The 17,419-nt window shown below is 36.2% G+C and overlaps 1 protein-coding gene across 5 annotated transcripts in view; it reads right to left on the reverse strand.

The window, feature by feature from the left end:
• The window catches only part of LOC135224043 (uncharacterized), an 81,219-nt gene extending 64,008 nt beyond the window's left edge, over positions 1-17,211 (reverse strand). For 2 of the 5 annotated variants that reach the window (XM_064262969.1, XM_064262965.1), the window contains exon 1: positions 16,937-17,208. In XM_064262969.1, the coding sequence (XP_064119039.1) occupies positions 16,937-17,150 (214 nt within the window). In that variant the 5' untranslated portion in view covers positions 17,151-17,208. Of the gene's footprint in view, positions 1-16,936 lie in introns of all 5 variants that reach the window. The other 3 variants (XM_064262985.1, XM_064262981.1, XM_064262975.1) reach the window with 2 other exon arrangements.
• Between the last annotated feature and the right edge of the window lie 208 nt (positions 17,212-17,419).

A 17,419-nucleotide genomic window follows, 5' to 3' on the forward strand; every position in this document is an offset into this window, starting at 1 on the left:
ATATATATATATATATATATATATAATATATATATATATATATAATGTATATATATATATGTATATATATAATATATATATATATATATATCTATATATATATATACATTATGTGTTATATTATATATATGTATATATATATATAGATAATATATTCAATATGTATTAATATATATTATATATATAATAAATATATAATAAACATATATAACATATATAATAGATATAATATAATTATGATATAATATTATATATGTTTGTATGTAATGTATGTGGGTGTATAAAAAGTCCCGAAAAGATATTCTTAAATAATGAAATAAGCGTGGTTCGGAAGTCACGTAAAGCCGTTGGTCCCGTTGCTGAATAACCACTGACTGGTTCCATGCAACGTAAAAACACCAAACAAACAAACAAACAAGTAATGAAATAAGTAAATAAATAACATAATAGTTGGAGTATGTCATAATATTTTTGTCTTTTTTAACTTGAGCGTACGGCTCGCATCAAAGAACATTCTGGTTGATAGAGCAAAAGCGTTATTGTTCATTTCCCCCAGATCGACAAGGATAATTTAGCGGAACAATTTATTCCGAGAGTTAACTATACTTTGTCTGATGAGAATGTATTGCTGTTTATTCATGACTGTTTTTCAGCAGCATTGATACGGACTTTTTAGTTTTTTTTTTTCCAGCGATCTGTAATGTGACTTGTGTTGCATGCACTATGAAGATCTTTCACCAGTTACGATAGATTGTCATGAGCAGCATCCAACAATCATTCAGCCTCGTTGATTACAATAACGTCATCCGGTTTAAGTCCTTTTTCCGTCTAGTCTGTACGCAAGACACTTATTATTCACCATAGATGTTTGACTGATCAAGGCAGCGAAGTCACACAGAATGACGGCGATATTTTAATACATTCATCCGTGATGAATTGCAAAGTGATATCGTTATATCCTATTTTACTCTCAGAATGAGGCTATATGAAATTATTCTTTTACTGGTCTAAACATAATAACACACGTATAACACCAGGGTTCATGATGATGATCTAAGGAAACAATCTTGCCATAGACGTTCTGGGAAAGCTGGCTCCAGTAATCAAAGCGATACAAGCGAGTAATTTGCAAATAGTGCGTTTAATTGGATGTGCATGCTGGAAACAACTGTGTTATTTTGAATCCCGAATCTTTGCAAGCACTCTTTAGTGTGTTTCAAGTACTGCTCTAAGTGACCACGAACTGCGGAACATTTTCAATCAGGACCACCCCGAAAACTTGGGCTGTTGTTGAAATTACAGTAGCCTAATACTGACGAGTAGAACCGGCTGGAATATGGGTCGTACTTTTAAATGACATCATCACTCAAAGTATGGACTAAAGGTATTTCGACTCTTAATAAGGGCTTTAATTTATGAAGAAACCGGTGTCTCAGCTTTGTTCTGAAGGATTCCTTTGATCGAGAGTGGGAAAAGTATTTCGATCTAGCTCGAGAATAGAAATTGTGAAATAATTTAGTTTTACACGACAAATTCTTCACGTTTCTGATGAGGTTTACAAAATATGCAAAACATTGTTTTTTCTTTCTTATTTCAAAGCAATCAAAAGACCTGCTATTACTTCTTGCGTAAGCGGAGCGAGTGCTTTTTTTTTTTTATGGTCCGAAAAAGAATTTACGGGCTGAATATAGAATATCTCGCTGCACCGAAGGCATTATTACTTAAGGTTCTTTGCAGCGTCCCTCTTTCATTCCCTTTTCTGTACCTCTGTTCATTTTCTCTTCTACTTGACTTACCACCCTCTTCTGACAGTCGTTTCAGCTGCCAAGTTTTCCTTCTGTGACACCTTTCAAACCTTCTTATTGTCAATAGCCCTTCCAGCGCTGAATGATATTTTAAGTCCCCGCGCTTGGCCATTTTGGCCATTGGCCTGAATTTTGTAATTCAGTATTGAATATCTAGTAAAACCAAGGCTAAACTGCTAAGCGATGTGTATTTCACAAAAAAATGACACCGAAGAAAACCTTTTTGGTGGAATATGATTGCATAATGACCACCTTTCGTGGAAGAGAGGAACGAGAAATGTTGAGTATCCGGGGGACATAATCCAGAGAAATGAAAAATGATGTTTGCTAATATATCTTCCCATCTTTTTTCTTTCTATTGTGGAAGCATCACTTCGATATTGGAAAGGTTATAGAGAAGATAAAATTCTGTACCTCCGTTCAATCGATGTTTTTGTTTTTCCTAGAGAAAAGAGGAGAATTTATTTTCCATAGAGAAAAGAGGAAAGCTTTTTTTTCCAAGATAAAAGAGGAAACTTTTATTTGTTTTATCTAGGATGTTCGACATCTCAAAAGTCATTCACCGCGGGATTAACCTACACAGAAGTTGCAGCTGAATATCAAACAAATATTAAAAAACGAAGCATGGTTGAATTTTTCTTCTTTTTCATTTTCATTTCACGAAGGACTTTGAAATCTTGAGTGTTTTTAAAGATAATTGAATGGGAAACACGTTGGAAATTTTCCAGTTCATGTAGATACTTAAGTTGCATATTCGTAGTTTGTTTGTTTGTTTGTTTGTTTTTGTAACCGTTCAACAGAAAGTTCATTAACTTATATGCCATATAGCTAATATTTCTCAAAATTCACGGGAGCCTAATGAGTACACATTAGTATTGAACATGTCAGTGTTTCACTCATTTAGCTTCTTCACGAAGGTCGATTCTGTCTCGAGTTTGTGGTATCGGAAGTGGGAAACTTGTTTCTTTATTTTAACTTGTTTTTCTTTATTTTCCAAAGATGGTCCTCTTTCACATCTGTTCATATACCTGAACATGTGGGTATGTTTCCCTAGAGTTTCGTTTATAAATTCATGCCGTGTCATGTGCACTTCTATTTACTCTTTTTAGACAGGAGGTCCTTCAAAAGTAAACTTGAATAATGATAGTGAGGAGTCCCCATAGGTGGGGGTAGTGCGGTCAGTGTACCTCACGTGGTTCAATGTAGGCATTCATTACCTAGGGGTCTTTGCAGAGTCCCTTCTACCCCTAGCTGCAACGTCTCTTCATTCCCATTACTGTACCTCCGTTCATATTCTTTCTTACATCTGACTTTCCACCCTCTCTTACAATTATTTCATAGTGCAACTGTGAAGTTTGCCTCCTGCCACACCTCTCAAACCCTTCTGTCAATTTCCGTTTCAGCGCTGAATGACCTGATAGTTCCCAGCGCTTGGCCTTTGGCCCTAAACTCTATATTCTATTTTATGATAGTGAGGAGGACGATGACATGTCTATTGGTAGTATTTAAGATTTTTCAAAACTGAAACCTTTGCCAATTGAATTTAGGCGTTATGCATATCGTGGAGTTTGAACGTGCCCTTGGCTTGACTTCAAAGATGGGTCAGATGAGACTCGTTATTCAGGCAGAAATAATTTTTCCCGTAATATAAAATTCACTTTATATAGGAAGACCTAACACTATCTCGCTCGTCTGCCTTGTTCAGTTGTTTTGGTTTGCTATATTGTTTATTTCTTTTTATTTATTTTTTCTATTTATATATATATATATATATATATATATATATATATATAATATATATATATAATTTTTTTTTACCTGTAGGGTCTCACTGCCGGGGTTATTCGTGATGTAGTATAATGTTTAGAACTGCATTCTCACAAGAGTTGGACATGGCTGCAATATGACGACGCGCCTCAGTGGCGTGATCGGTATGGTGTTGGCGTGCCACCTCGGTGGCCGCGAGTTCGATCCTCGGGCATTCCACTAAGGGGCGAGAGATGTGTATTTCTGGTGATAGAAATTCACTCTCGACGTGGTTCAGAAGTCACGTAAAGCCGTTGGTCCCGTTGCTGAATAACCACTGGTTCCGTGCAACGTAAAAACACCATACAAACAAACAAACAAACAAACAAACAAAGCAACCAGACCGAATAAAAGCTCAAGATGATGTGACTATACGTAATCTTGCATAAACATATACGTACTTTACATGCGTAGATGCGCAACTGTACATTTTATTGTGACAGGAATAAAATCAGATGCTTGGGTATCTGATGAGTGCGGAGCGTTATGGTAAACTAGATGGTGTATGTATTTGAAGAGATAAAAGTCTCTCTTGTTTTGTCGATGTTAGCATATTGCGATATGTGATGGATGTGTGTGCTTTTTTTTTTTGCTTTTTTTTTTTTTTTTTTTTTTTACAATTGTTGTGGTAAAAGGAGGTTTCAACGATTTAAAAAAATGTTGTGATGAAATAGAATCACGCTTTCTATTTTTGTCAGAGATCCATTAACATTTTTTATCTCTTTTGTCGTCTTTCATCGTCGACTATGAGGCTAATGTGTATCTAAAAATAATACGAATGACAAAAAAAGAAAGAAATAAAAAAGCCGTGAGAATATTAGTGAAATGAATTATTAATCTAAGCCTTTTCTGACTTCACGTTTTTACATACTACGTACGAAAAATTCATTCTCTTTTTCTGTTTCATCCGGGGAATTTCTGGTGCATTTGTATTAACCTTTTTAATGGCTGCAACCCGTTGAAGATAATCATATGATAGGTATTGTAGATTCTAGGCGCTATCTTTCTTGAAAGTGCGTTTGGCAGTGCATAGTCCTTAAAAGAAGTAATTCAGCTTAAATAGTGTCTGTCTGTCATGTCACTAACCTGACATTTTTATTCATTTATTTTTACTTTGTCATTTTAGATTCTTTTATGTGACATAATGCAATTAGAAATGAGGAAAGTAATAAGGCATTATTTTATCGACACTCGAGAAAGGCTATATTTTGCTGAAAAGGCAGCCGTATTTCCCATAATCTTGGAGAAGTGTATGTTCATAGTATCCTGCAAGTAAATAGCTAGTCGGGTTTTTTAAGCTGAAATTAGTTATCCACGGCCGTTAACGCTGGAGCTTTTTTAGTTTCTGACTAGCTGGTACATGAGCTTGCGCCTATCACGGTATTCCTTTCTATCTTTCTCTCGTTAAATCTTTAGCTGAAAACCCGTAAGGAAAAGAGTCAACAGTCAATAAACCCAAGAAAACCTCAAAGGGAAATAAGCCTGCAAAGAGAGGGCAGTTATTTGCAAGAAAAGGTGATAGGTATCTAAGTAGGGAATAAAAGATAAAGTGGATATACCTGCATTCAAGAGACGTCAGCAGAAAGCAGAAATGAATTTGCTGTCGCTTAAACAGAGGAAGCAATATTAGAGATATGCTTCTCAAAAGTTAATTTCTTATCAACAGTTATGCCTAAAATCTTGAAAAGCCACTGAGATGCAAAAACTGCAAATCAGGATGCGAAGGCAAATGAGTTCTGGATTGATTAACTATCATACCTTGAGTTTCAGAAGGGTTAAACTTCATGCCCCAAAGCCTACTCTACTCATGAATACTTTTTAGATCTCTGTTCAAGGATTCTGCAACCACAGACCTAAGGAATGGAGAAGGACCAACAACTAGAATAGTAGCATCACCAACGTATGCAGTCAGTTTGTTTTATAGACCGAGCCACATGTCACTATTATAAATGGCAAAGGTCCAAGATTACTACCTTGAGGATCACCTGAAATGACATTACTAAAGCTACTGTACTGGCCCTCAACAAAAACCCTTTGGGTTCTGCCTATTAAAAATTAACTTACAGTATTAAGAAAAGATCCACCAACTTGCAATAATATCAGTTTGTAGGTAAATGCTTTATGCTTATAGCAGTCAAAGGCTGCATTAGAAATATAAACCGACCATGAGTGCCTCTGTACCCTCCTTAAGAGCACTCTGCATGATGATGAATATTGACAAGAGTGTATTACAAGTACCAAGGCCCTTAGGAACCCCAAACTGCAATGCTGGTAGCTGGTTATTCAACAAACCTATAAAGATGCTTAGAGAGCCAGCTTCTCGAAAACCATAGATATGAATTGATTAGTTTCGCGTTTTTAACTTCGAGATTGACCACATACACAGCATACAAGTCCATGTTTAAGAAGTTTACTTTTTATACGGAATGTGTATCTGTTTCAGTTGAGCCAGATTTCTTTTACGATAATGTCCGCGATTTGCGTGTAGTGTTCAGTTAACTAGCAGGCCAATGTGACGCAGATATTGGTGAAAAGAAGAAGAAAGGCCTTTCCAAGTATTGCAACAGAAATCATTCATAATTTTCATCTTTAGACGGTGATTATCAAGAGGCAGAAGTATGCGCTTTATAGCGAGTGCAAAAATTCTGAAAGGTTCCTAACAACTTAAAATGATTAAAACCAATTTTAAGAGAAGAAAATTGAAATATATTAGGGAAAGCTAATTCATATAATGTTAAATGGGGATTAGAACGTACAGTTAGTAGCAAAGCTCGTAAACGTCTTTAAAAATTAAAAATAAATAAATAATTAAAAGAAAGTGTAGTGACAACACAGGAGGTTACAGATTACTAAGCGCGACGTTCACATTACTAAGACTCGCTGGAGACAACGTAGACTTCGTGATATTTTAGCTTCTCCATTTGTCATTCTTCCCTTCAGGGTGTGGTATTTATGATATGCTCTTACGGTAGCTCTACTCAGAAATAGTTTTCTATTTTTCTTTGCCTTTTACATATTACTATAAATAATATTAATGAAAGTACAGTGTCATATAACAAGCAGCAACTCTGTTGGTTGGTGGATTAGGTTTCTCCGGCTTCTTGTTAGAGAGACCCTTTGAAGCTGGGCGTACGCTTTGTTATTTTTCGTTCGATTTACTGCTTAGGCGAGGTCTTGCACCAGAATTTGCTCCGTGTTCTAGTAAGCGAATTTAAACTCGAATATCGAATGAAACAAGTTCCAACATGGTTTTTCGCATGAGTTCAAGCTTCGGACTAGTTTGACGATTGCTAGTAAAGGGGATTTTTAGAGGCTAGAGGACTGCAAATTGGTATGTTGATCATCCACCCTCCAATCGTCAAACATATCAAATTGCATCCCTCAAGCCTTTGTAGTTTTTAATTTTATTTAAGATTAAAATTAGCTTTGATAGTGCGTCAGGCACCGCTAAAGGACAGGTTACCCCTGGGCCGTGGCTGAAAGTTTCATGGGCCATGGCTCATACAGCATTATACACTGTACTGAAAACTCTATTGCGCCAAAGATTTTTTTTACTTGATTTGTTAAATACGGGTGTAAGTACATTCTTCTCGCATATTATTTCCCGATTACTGATACCGTGTACGCATAGCGTCGTATGCTAAGTAGTGTGTACAATTTCTAAGCGGAGCGTGAAATTGATTACCAGGTGGGAAAGAGATTGATTGGGTTAAGAGCTAATTGGGTAACGATCTGAACAGGGTCTGGTGTAGACCTCTACACTCTTCAAACCGACCGAAGCGTACAAGCTACAAAGCCTGAACTTACTTAGCAAACTTAGAGAAAATAGAATGACCACATTTGATTTTTAAAAAATGCGCTGCAAGGTTTAGAGTAAAATCGAATAAAGACCTGCCTGATTCATTCACAAACCACGTAACGCTGACCCCAGGCTGCTGAAAGCAGAGGTCAAGAGGCTATGGCGCCGTGCAGGTTTGTGCCACATAGGTTACATGGTCGCCATCCTTTGTTGTTGTTGCATAAGCTAGTTTTGTACTACCACGGACACCTGAGAGAACCAAGCTGTCCCAGATTGCTAGCTAGATACGCCAATTAACCAACAAGACTGATATTAAGCGGGTACGTATACTACAAACTTGTTAAATGAACTCAACTATCCTCTTTAACACGAAAGATGATCATTTGACGCTCTTGAGCGTCGTGATTCAAGCACACGTTTGCGTATATTACGTAGGTGTCCTCACTTCTCCCAGGCATCTAAACATATTCTCTAGTGAGCGTTTATCTACGGAAAGAAACGACCAAGAAAGAGGGGCGAATGCGAAAGCGGGATGTAACGAAAATACTTCATGCATATTCAAGCACCGTTAACATGACGACAGCCTTTCCCCAGTGATGTGAATTATTCCAGAGCTAACTAAGAGTTCAAGCACCGCACGCCAGGATATCCGTTTACATCTTTTTGTTAGTCTTAAAGAAAATGGCATTGAACCCGTGAAGGAAATGGCATAACTCACTTTGCGTACACCGAGGGCTTTCGAGAGAGATGCGCTTTTACAGTACCGACCTCCTCCGCGTTATTCTGAATTTTACATTTCAAAATCCAGTGAGTTGGTGATTAGCCGTTACTGCTTCGTATTTTTAATTTTGAGTTATATGTCATCCTATACCCGAGTCTTTCTTTTACGGACTTTACAGTGGTACTTTTAGAGATATTTAGTCTTAAAAGAATTCTTCTTTTGCGGAACTAAGCACCTGGTTATCAAAAACTAATTTTTTAAAGGTCTTCCATTAACTAAGTTATGCATAATTAGTGGATTAAATCGACCGAGAATGAGAATGCGACAATAAAACTACCCCCGTAGGGGGGTTGTGCCGTCAGTGCACCTCATGCAGTGCAATGTAGGTATTACTTAAGGTTCTTTGCAGCGTCCCTTCGGCCCCTAGCTGTAACTACTTTCATTCCTTTCACTGTACCTCCGTTCATATTCTCATTCTTCTATCTTGATCCTTAGTGCCATTGCGAGGTTTTTCTCCTTTTATTGTCAATTTCCGTTCCAGCGCTGAATTGCCTTAGTTGCCCCAGTGCTTGGCATCATGCCTAAAACCTAAAAATCAATCAATCAGCAGTGAAGCTACGGAATATGAGTTAAATGGAGTAAGGGAAGTACTAAATCCTTAATTGTCTATTGGGTTATTGCTGAAATCCGTGGAAAGCTGGGTAATTCAGATATATATAGAAAAAACTGCTAACAGAGACCGTGTGAATATTATAGCTGCTCGGTGATTTCTGCCACTGAAAACCGTCATCATTTAAATCGAGTTTAAATCTTGATACGAATCGGTTACATTAATTGCTTCTCCAATTAGGATCAAATTAAGTTAAACCTAAGACCTCTTTGTAAGATGAATAAACATCGGTTTTATCTTGTAGGGTTCTTTTAAGTTATTTTCCGTGTAGAAATGTATACTTATGTATGTTAGAAGTCCATGCAATGTATATGTGATCAGTGGAAAATTTATTTCTTTCATTACTGGAGCTGCTCCGTGTATTTTCTACCTGCCAGAGTCGTATGATCACAGTGATATAAAAAAAAAATTCGTTGTAAGAACCTGTATAGTTAAAATATTTAGTAATAATTTCAGGAGTTGCTTTTATACCGTTTCCCTTAAAAACAAGGCGTGATCCGACTTCCAGCTTGCTCGGGGGCGCGTGCTTAAAACTACGGTTAAAGAGAACGATGTTTCACCAACGAAAATTAAAATAAATACACTATATTTTATTAGAACTTATTTTTTTTTTACTGTTTAACCAGCACATTATTTATTCTTTAAATTCTCTTTCAAATAAATAAATCATAAATATCCTATCCTAAAATTCCTTTTTCAGACCTTTTAAGGCTCTTCCATAGACATTTCCTAACCCACAACAACAACAACAACAATGCATTCTTACAAACGTAAATATTATACTACGCGAATTAATTCCATGAATTATCATTAAATGATTGTTGTTTGGGATGACTGATTTTCTCGGGGCCCAAAGAACAAAATAAAAAAGTAAACAAACCTTTGCATACTGAATCCTATATAATTCCTTTCCCATTCACTTTGGTATTCGAAATGGCGCTAAATCGGAAAAATAAACAACATTGACGAATCTCAGGAAATAACAAAATACGGTTAGTTTTCCCTTTCGATATCAACGTCTCTCTCTCTCTCTCTCTCTCTCTCTCTCTCTCTCTCTCTCTCTCTCTCTCTCTCTCTCGAGTAGCCATCTTGCTTGGTGAGACGTACCCGCGTGAAGTCAGATTAATCAACAGATATCACAAGTTTAACATACGACTAGAATTTGAGAAATATCTAGAAGTGTTCGTGAACTATCGGTGATAAGATTAGTGTGAAAATAGTAGGATAAAGCGTCTTCATAAGTTAATTTAACAAGTGTAATACTGAAATCAGAAACAAGATGGCCTAGTTAAGTTCCAACTGCGGGAAAAAGGTGGCGTAATTTAGCTTGCTTGGCGGATTCGCAATACGATGAGGTAGCAGGAAGGGAACTGGCATTTCTCATCTATGAAATCAGCAACAGTCCTAACCAAAAAGATACAAAAGCATTCATAGATATATTAGAAGGATATAATCCTTCAAACTGGAACAAATCTAATGAAAAACATCTTGAAAATAATTGAAGAAGTTCCAAATAAAATCCAAGTGGTCAAGAGACTCATAAAGAAAATATACATAAACCAACATATTCCGACAAAGAAAATGAATAAGGTGAATCTTGTGAATATCCTAATTGATGCATTAGGAAAAAGAATGCCAAAAGCATGCAAACTGTGTAAGGTTTGGTATAGCATAGTCAATCCACAAAACCTAATCAGAAAATGTGCTGCATGCAACATTCCGACCCATCCACAGTGTGCTGAGGTAATGCAAGATTTGAGAAAAGATACAAGAATTTTTTGTTCAACATGTCTATCATGGATAGACAATGTTATTAAATCAAGATTGAATGTACAAATAGTTGAGGATGAAGAAGAAGAGGAAGAGGAAGAAGAAGAAGAAAAAGAAGAAGAGGAAAACGGAAGAGAAGTAAACAAAAATGAAATGACAGAAAAAAAAAGGGAAAACAAAGAACAAGATAAAAGTATGGATGCAGAGATACTCATTGATACTACATATGAGGCAATAAAGCAGCATACCTACGAAGAAATAAATTACGATATGACAACAGAAAAGCAAATCCGAAGAGGCTCTACCCAGATCTACACAATGACGGGAAAGAGGAAAAATAGACAAGAAAGACAAAATCTGCAACCTTTTGAAAAGAGGGAATTGCAGATTTGGAGAAAGATGTTACTACAAAACATCCTAAGGTATGTCAAAACTATGAAATATATGGTAAATGTGCATACTTAGATGGCTATGGGGATGATTGCAGAGATCTGCCATCCAAAAATATGTTAAAAAACCTAAAAGAAGGAAAAGGATGTAAGTTCGACAAAAAATGCAAATATATGCACCCTGTAGCCATGAATCATAATCAAATAAATAACCAACCAAGTAATAAAATCCAAAATAAGAAAGAAACAAATAAAGAGAGAAATCAAGAATATCAGGTAAAAGAGAAAAGCAAACCACCAATGAGATATGCAGAGGTTGTACAGCAAAAAATTTCAAAGCATCAGCTCCGAAATTCTACTCAAGAGATAATAACTGTATTTATTATGCAAGAGGATATTGCAGAAACGGAGAAAATTGCAGATTCAGACACAAAATGAATAATTATGATGAAGGAAGATCAAATATTATGGAAAAGTTGGATTTTTTAATGTCAGAATTTCGGGAAATGAAAAAAAGAACAACATACCAGAACAGGAAAGAGACATGGGAAAATCCTTATTACTACCAATATTAAATGAAGGAGAAAACACGCAAACCATCATAGTGATGAATGCGCAGGGTTTAGTTACGAGTAACTCAAAAAGAAAAATAGAGTACTTAGAAGAACTAACCCAAAATGAAAAGAAAATAGATATAATGAATATAAGTGAAACCTGGTATCCCAAGAGACTGGGAATGATGATCAAATAAAAGGGTTCCAAACTTATAGATCAGATAGAAAAAATAGGAATCAAGGGGGAACCGCAATATATGGGAAAGACAAAAAACAAGGAAAAATATATGAGAAATATAGTAACTCAGAATGTGAACTAATAGCGGTAGAATTTGAATCTGAAAAATTGATGAACATAGTAATATATAGACCCTCCTAATACTAAAGAGTTTGACTTAATAATTGAAAAAAAAAATGGATGATATATGTAGAAATCACAAGGACTGGACTATTCTCCTATCTGGTGACTTCAACTTTCCTTTCGTAGAATGGAAAGAACGAATAGGAGACTGTGGTTGTACTTATACATATAAAAAAGAGAGTAATAGTAGTGCAGAAGATAAGAGGCAATTTGAAAAGCTATTAGATATGCTACTAGAATACAACATTCAACAAATAAATCACCTGCCAACAAGAAAGGAAAATACTTTAGACCTAGTATTTGTGAACGAGATGAATTATGTTAAAGAAATAATAGTTTATAATGCGAGTATTTCAGATCATAATGTCATAGAATTAACAGTTCATTCCAAAGCAAGTGAAAATAGAGATAAGCAAGAAATGAAAAAGTGGGAAGGATATGGAAAATACAACTTCTACAGTAAAAATATAAAATGGTCAGAAATTAATGAAGAATTAAACAAAGATTGGGATAACATTTCGTAAGTGATGACATAAGGGTAAATACGGAGATATTATATAAAATATTGGAGAAATAGTGGATAAATATATACCGAAGAAGAAAAGTAAACATCATTCATGCATACCAAGAGACAGAAGGATCTTGTTCCAGAAAATCAGAAAGTGGAAAAAAGGTCTTGCAAAAGAAAAAAATGCATGGAAAGTTATAGAACTAAAAAGTAAGATAGAAAATGCAGAACAAAAGATTATACAATCAAAAGAAAATGGAAAACGGGACTTGGAAGAAAAAACCCTATTAAATATCAAGCAAAACCCCAAAACTATTATACTCATATGCGAAGAAGATGAATAAAAGAAGAATAGAAATAGGCCCTCTGAGAATTGAGGGAGATTAACGAATGAAAAAAAGGAAATTTGCAACATACTGGCAGAACGATATAAGAGAGAATTCACCCCTAGAATAGATAATGAAGATAATGATATAGAAGTAAGGGACGAAAATAGTGAATATTTAGCTGACATAGAAATTAATGAAGCTGATATTGTGCAGGCAATTAATGAATTAAAAATGGAGCTGCTGCAGGGCCGGATGGAGTCCCTGCTATTTTGTTAAAGAAAGTAGTTCATTCTATCGCAAAGCCACTTGCAATATTATTAAGACAAAGTGTAGATACAGGCAAGATTTATGATGAGCACAAATTAGCATACCTATATCACCCCTACTTTCAAAAGTGGATCAAGACTAGAGGCAAGTAATTATAGGCCTGTGAGTCTAACATCACATATTATGAAAGTGTATGAAAGGGTAATGAAGAAAAATATTATGAAACATTTAATAAAAAATAATTTGTTTAATATAGGACAAAACATGGGTTTCGTACCCGGAAAAAGTACACAAACCCAACTGTTAGTCCACCGTGAGAACATATTCAAAAATATGAAAAGCGGAAATGAAACAGATGTGGTTTATCTAGACTTTGCAAAAGCTTTTGACAAAGTAGACCATAATATATTAGCAAAGAAAATTAGAAAACACAATATCGTAGATAAAGTAGGAAGATGGTTAAAAGAATTTTTACACAACAGAAAACAGATAGTTATTGCAAACGATGAGAAATCGGATGAAACCAAGGTAATATCCGGTGTGCCACAAGGTACGGTGCTAGCTGCAATATTGTTTGTTATTATGATTGAAGACATAGACAGTAATGTTAAGGATTCGGTAGTGAGTAGTTTCGGTGATGACACAAGAATAAGTAGAGAAATTACTTGTGATGAAGATAGGTACGCTCTACAAAGAGACCTTAACAAAGTATATGATTGGGCAGAGGTAAATAGGATGGTATTTAACTCTGATAAATTTGAATCAATAAATTATGGAGACAGAGAAGGAAAGCTATATGCATATAGGGGACCTAATAATGAGACAATCACAAATAAGGAAGCAGTTAAAGACCTTGGTGTGATGATGAATAGGAACATGTTATGCAATGATCAAATAGCCATTCTGTTGGCAAAATGTAAAGCAAAAATGGGAATGTTGTTACGGCACTTCAAAACAGAAAAGCTGAACACATGATTATGCTTTATAAAACATATGTTCGTAGTCCACTTGAATATTGCAATATGATATGGTACCCACACTATCAAAAGGATATTGCACAAAATAGAGAGTGTACAAAGGTCCTTTACAGCTAGAATAGAAGAAGTTAAGGACCTAGACTACTGGGAAAGACTACAATCCTTAAAATTATATAGTCTAGAAAGGAGAAGAGAACGCTACATGATAATTCAGGCATGGAAACAGATAGAAGGAATAACAGAAAATATCATGGAACTAAAAATATCAGAAAGAGCAAGCGAGAGGTAGATTAATAGTGCCCAAAACTATACCAGGAAAAATAAGGAAAGCACACAGAACATTAATCCACTACGCACCAGCATCGATAATGCAGCGTCTATTCAATGCGTTGCCAGCTCATCTGAGGAATATATCAGGAGTGAGCGTAGATGTGTTTAAGAATAAGCTCGACAAATATCTAAACTGCATCCCAGACCATCCAAGATTGGAAGATGCAAAATATACCGGAAGATGTACTAGCAACTCTCTGGTAGACATTAGAGGCGCCTCACACTGAGGGCCAGGGGCCTGGGGCAACCCGAACGAGCTGTAAGGTCTGTAAGGTCTGTAAGGTCTCTTGCCGGCTCGAATAAGGAATCTGTAATTAGCAAGTGAAGAAACAATCCACTAGCATTGTACAGTGTTAAATAATCATTAAAAAAGGGTAGATTACTATATGTATTATATATTCCATAAAGTGTGATCACGTGACCATTTTTACGTCTTTCGGGCCTTATACAAATTCTCATAATGTTTCCTTTCACTCCTGTTGAGATAAAAATTCTGCAGATCCAGTCGAGATTTGATTGGTTTTGCGTTGGATTTTTTTTTTTTTTTTTAATGAGTTTCGTTTTTTGACCAATTTTCTTCGTGGAATTCCTCAGTAGGTCGTCGTGAGTTTATCATCTGATTACAGATTACGGTGTTAATTTCTTTCCGTCCTCTGTCAAGATCGGTGAATTCTTTTTCTGCCTCCGCTTTCCACGGCTTTGGTAGCCTTCCTTTTTAGAGGCAGTTCGTCTGTCTCTTTCGTTTTGGTTAAACCTAAGTCCAGCGCTCTACTTAAGACCTTTCTTTTCTATTAGTTTTTTAAAGTGACTTACCGAGACATTTGACATATTGACATGTCGGAAATTCCTTATCTTTTCCGAAAGTGTTTTTGTCCTATTGAAAGAATTGGATCATTAAGCCATTCGAATTTATTTTTGATTTTTCTAATCAGAACGTTCATTAAACCTTTATGAGTAAATGTACTATTTTCCACTATATAGTAAATATTAATGAAAATATCCATGAACGACACGAATGCAATGGCAACGGGGAAGGAGTCATGTCAAGTTAATTTGTAATGAACAGTTAGGTACTGCAAGAATCTATGATATATATAGACGAGACTTAAAATAAAGCTAAGAAAAGCCACGCCAGAAGGGCACAGCCTTCCGATTTCTTTTCTTGCTCTGAGCATAATATGCTGGTACCCATTTCTAGTTTGTTGGACTGGTGGGCAGTAGGTCGAAAGCGATGCACGGCCCTTGAAAACATGAAACGGACACTGTCCATACCCACAGCGTCCACGTCGGCTGAATGCGCCTACCAGAGTGGTTTTTTAATTGGTTGGTTGGGTATAACGGCGCCTGGGAGTATTTGAGTATCCCTCGAAATCATACACGTTAAGTATTAAAGGTGATACTTAACGTCTAATAATTACGATTGTAAAAATAATCATAAAGATAGCGAGATTAATATCTCTGCATACCTGATTGTGCATAACGTCAGGTGTATTTTCATTTACAAATGACATTGAAAGATTACGAACAAGAGTGAATTGTACTTGAAAAAAATTTGCATTCATAGAAATGTTGAGAAACAATACAACGGAAGAATTTTTTCGCTTAATGGCAGATGGAAGTTTAGAATTCTCACGTTAAATTAATAAACTTCTGTGACTTTTAGCTCAATTAGAAGCAATGTTATTAACGTCATTTTCTGTGCAAATTAACGAATCTATAAAAAGTGTGTAGCAATTAATGACCGGCCCTTCACAGACATCGCATTATCAAATAATAAGAGTATAGTTTTGGCTAAACCTGTAATGGGTTTTTTTCCCGAACATAAAAATTTGACTGAATCATCTCTAACATTGATATTTCAGTCTTGAGGAACAAAGACGTAAAAATTTTGAAAAAAGGAAAAAATTTAATATGTTTGCAAAGTCGATTCTCTCGTTTCCTTTAGTTTTTTTTTATGCACAAAAATTCGTTTAGATTTATCTAAAAATAAGTTATAAAAATTATTTTATATTTTATCTATAAAGAAATGTTGTGATACGTCTGAAACCTGATGCGTTAAAAATTATCATTTAAGATTTGGGAGTAGAGTTTGTCTAGTGATTAAAAATTGTGTTGGATATGATGCAGTAATATCATCTAAGAAATAAAGAAAATGATTCAACGGAAGCTGTGGTATTTTTACATTGATAAGCAAAATAAATAAAAAAAAATTTTTTATTCAACTAAAGCATTCATATATTGTAAGCATAAGATATTAAAGATCCTCTCATTTTAATAAGGTATTTAAGAAGATGATTAAAGGATTCTCTTATACTTTCAACCTGAAATAATAGGGTTAATGAATTAGAGCCAAAAATTTTAAAGTTTCGCTAATTTTTTTTTTTAATAACTATTGGTGTTGCACTGCTAAGCCACATAAGTCATTCAGAATTTAGTTTAGGATTATCCGCATTTCAGCCGGCAAAATCAGACTGTTTAAATCTCTAAAATCCGAATTTTATGCCGCCACATCCGGAAAACTGCTCCCACCAACAAACGGGTGAGGGCCGAATTTCGGCGTGAACCCCGACACTCCCACCCCCACCCCACCCTCCTCCCCCCTGCCGTGACGGCCTCAACAGGTGGCACGCAAGCTGTGATTGGCACTTACCGTTCGTGGCCAAAGAGTCGTCGTCTCGAATGAGCGGCACCCTTGGCAGGAGCGATCTGAAGGCGGATGAGACTTCGGCCTCTTCCTGCGGGAGGACGTGTCCCTGGGAGGCTGAGGGCAAGAGGACGAGTGCGGTCAGGGCGTGGATGGTGCACAGGAGCAGAGGAGGGGACAAGAGGAGACGGACTGGCACCGCAACACAACCACCCAACATGTCGGCGAGGAGAGGGGGGAATGATCGGCCCAGTGGCTCTCCACACACTTTATAGCAGGAGCTGAGAGAGGAAAAGAGAGAGAGGGAGTGAGAGTGAAAGCCACGCCTACAGCGACGCCTCCTCATTCTCTCCCTCAATCTACCTCCATCTCCAACATTTTCCTTCTCCTCCTCCAGTGTCCCCACTCCGGTCGGTGGGTTCCTCTGGCCTACTTTTATCGTAGGAGATCTCGATACGGTACAACGATGCACCAAAATGATCACGTCTC

Source organism: Macrobrachium nipponense, chromosome 20 (assembly GCF_015104395.2).
Source record: "Macrobrachium nipponense isolate FS-2020 chromosome 20, ASM1510439v2, whole genome shotgun sequence".
NCBI lineage: Eukaryota > Metazoa > Arthropoda > Malacostraca > Decapoda > Palaemonidae > Macrobrachium > Macrobrachium nipponense.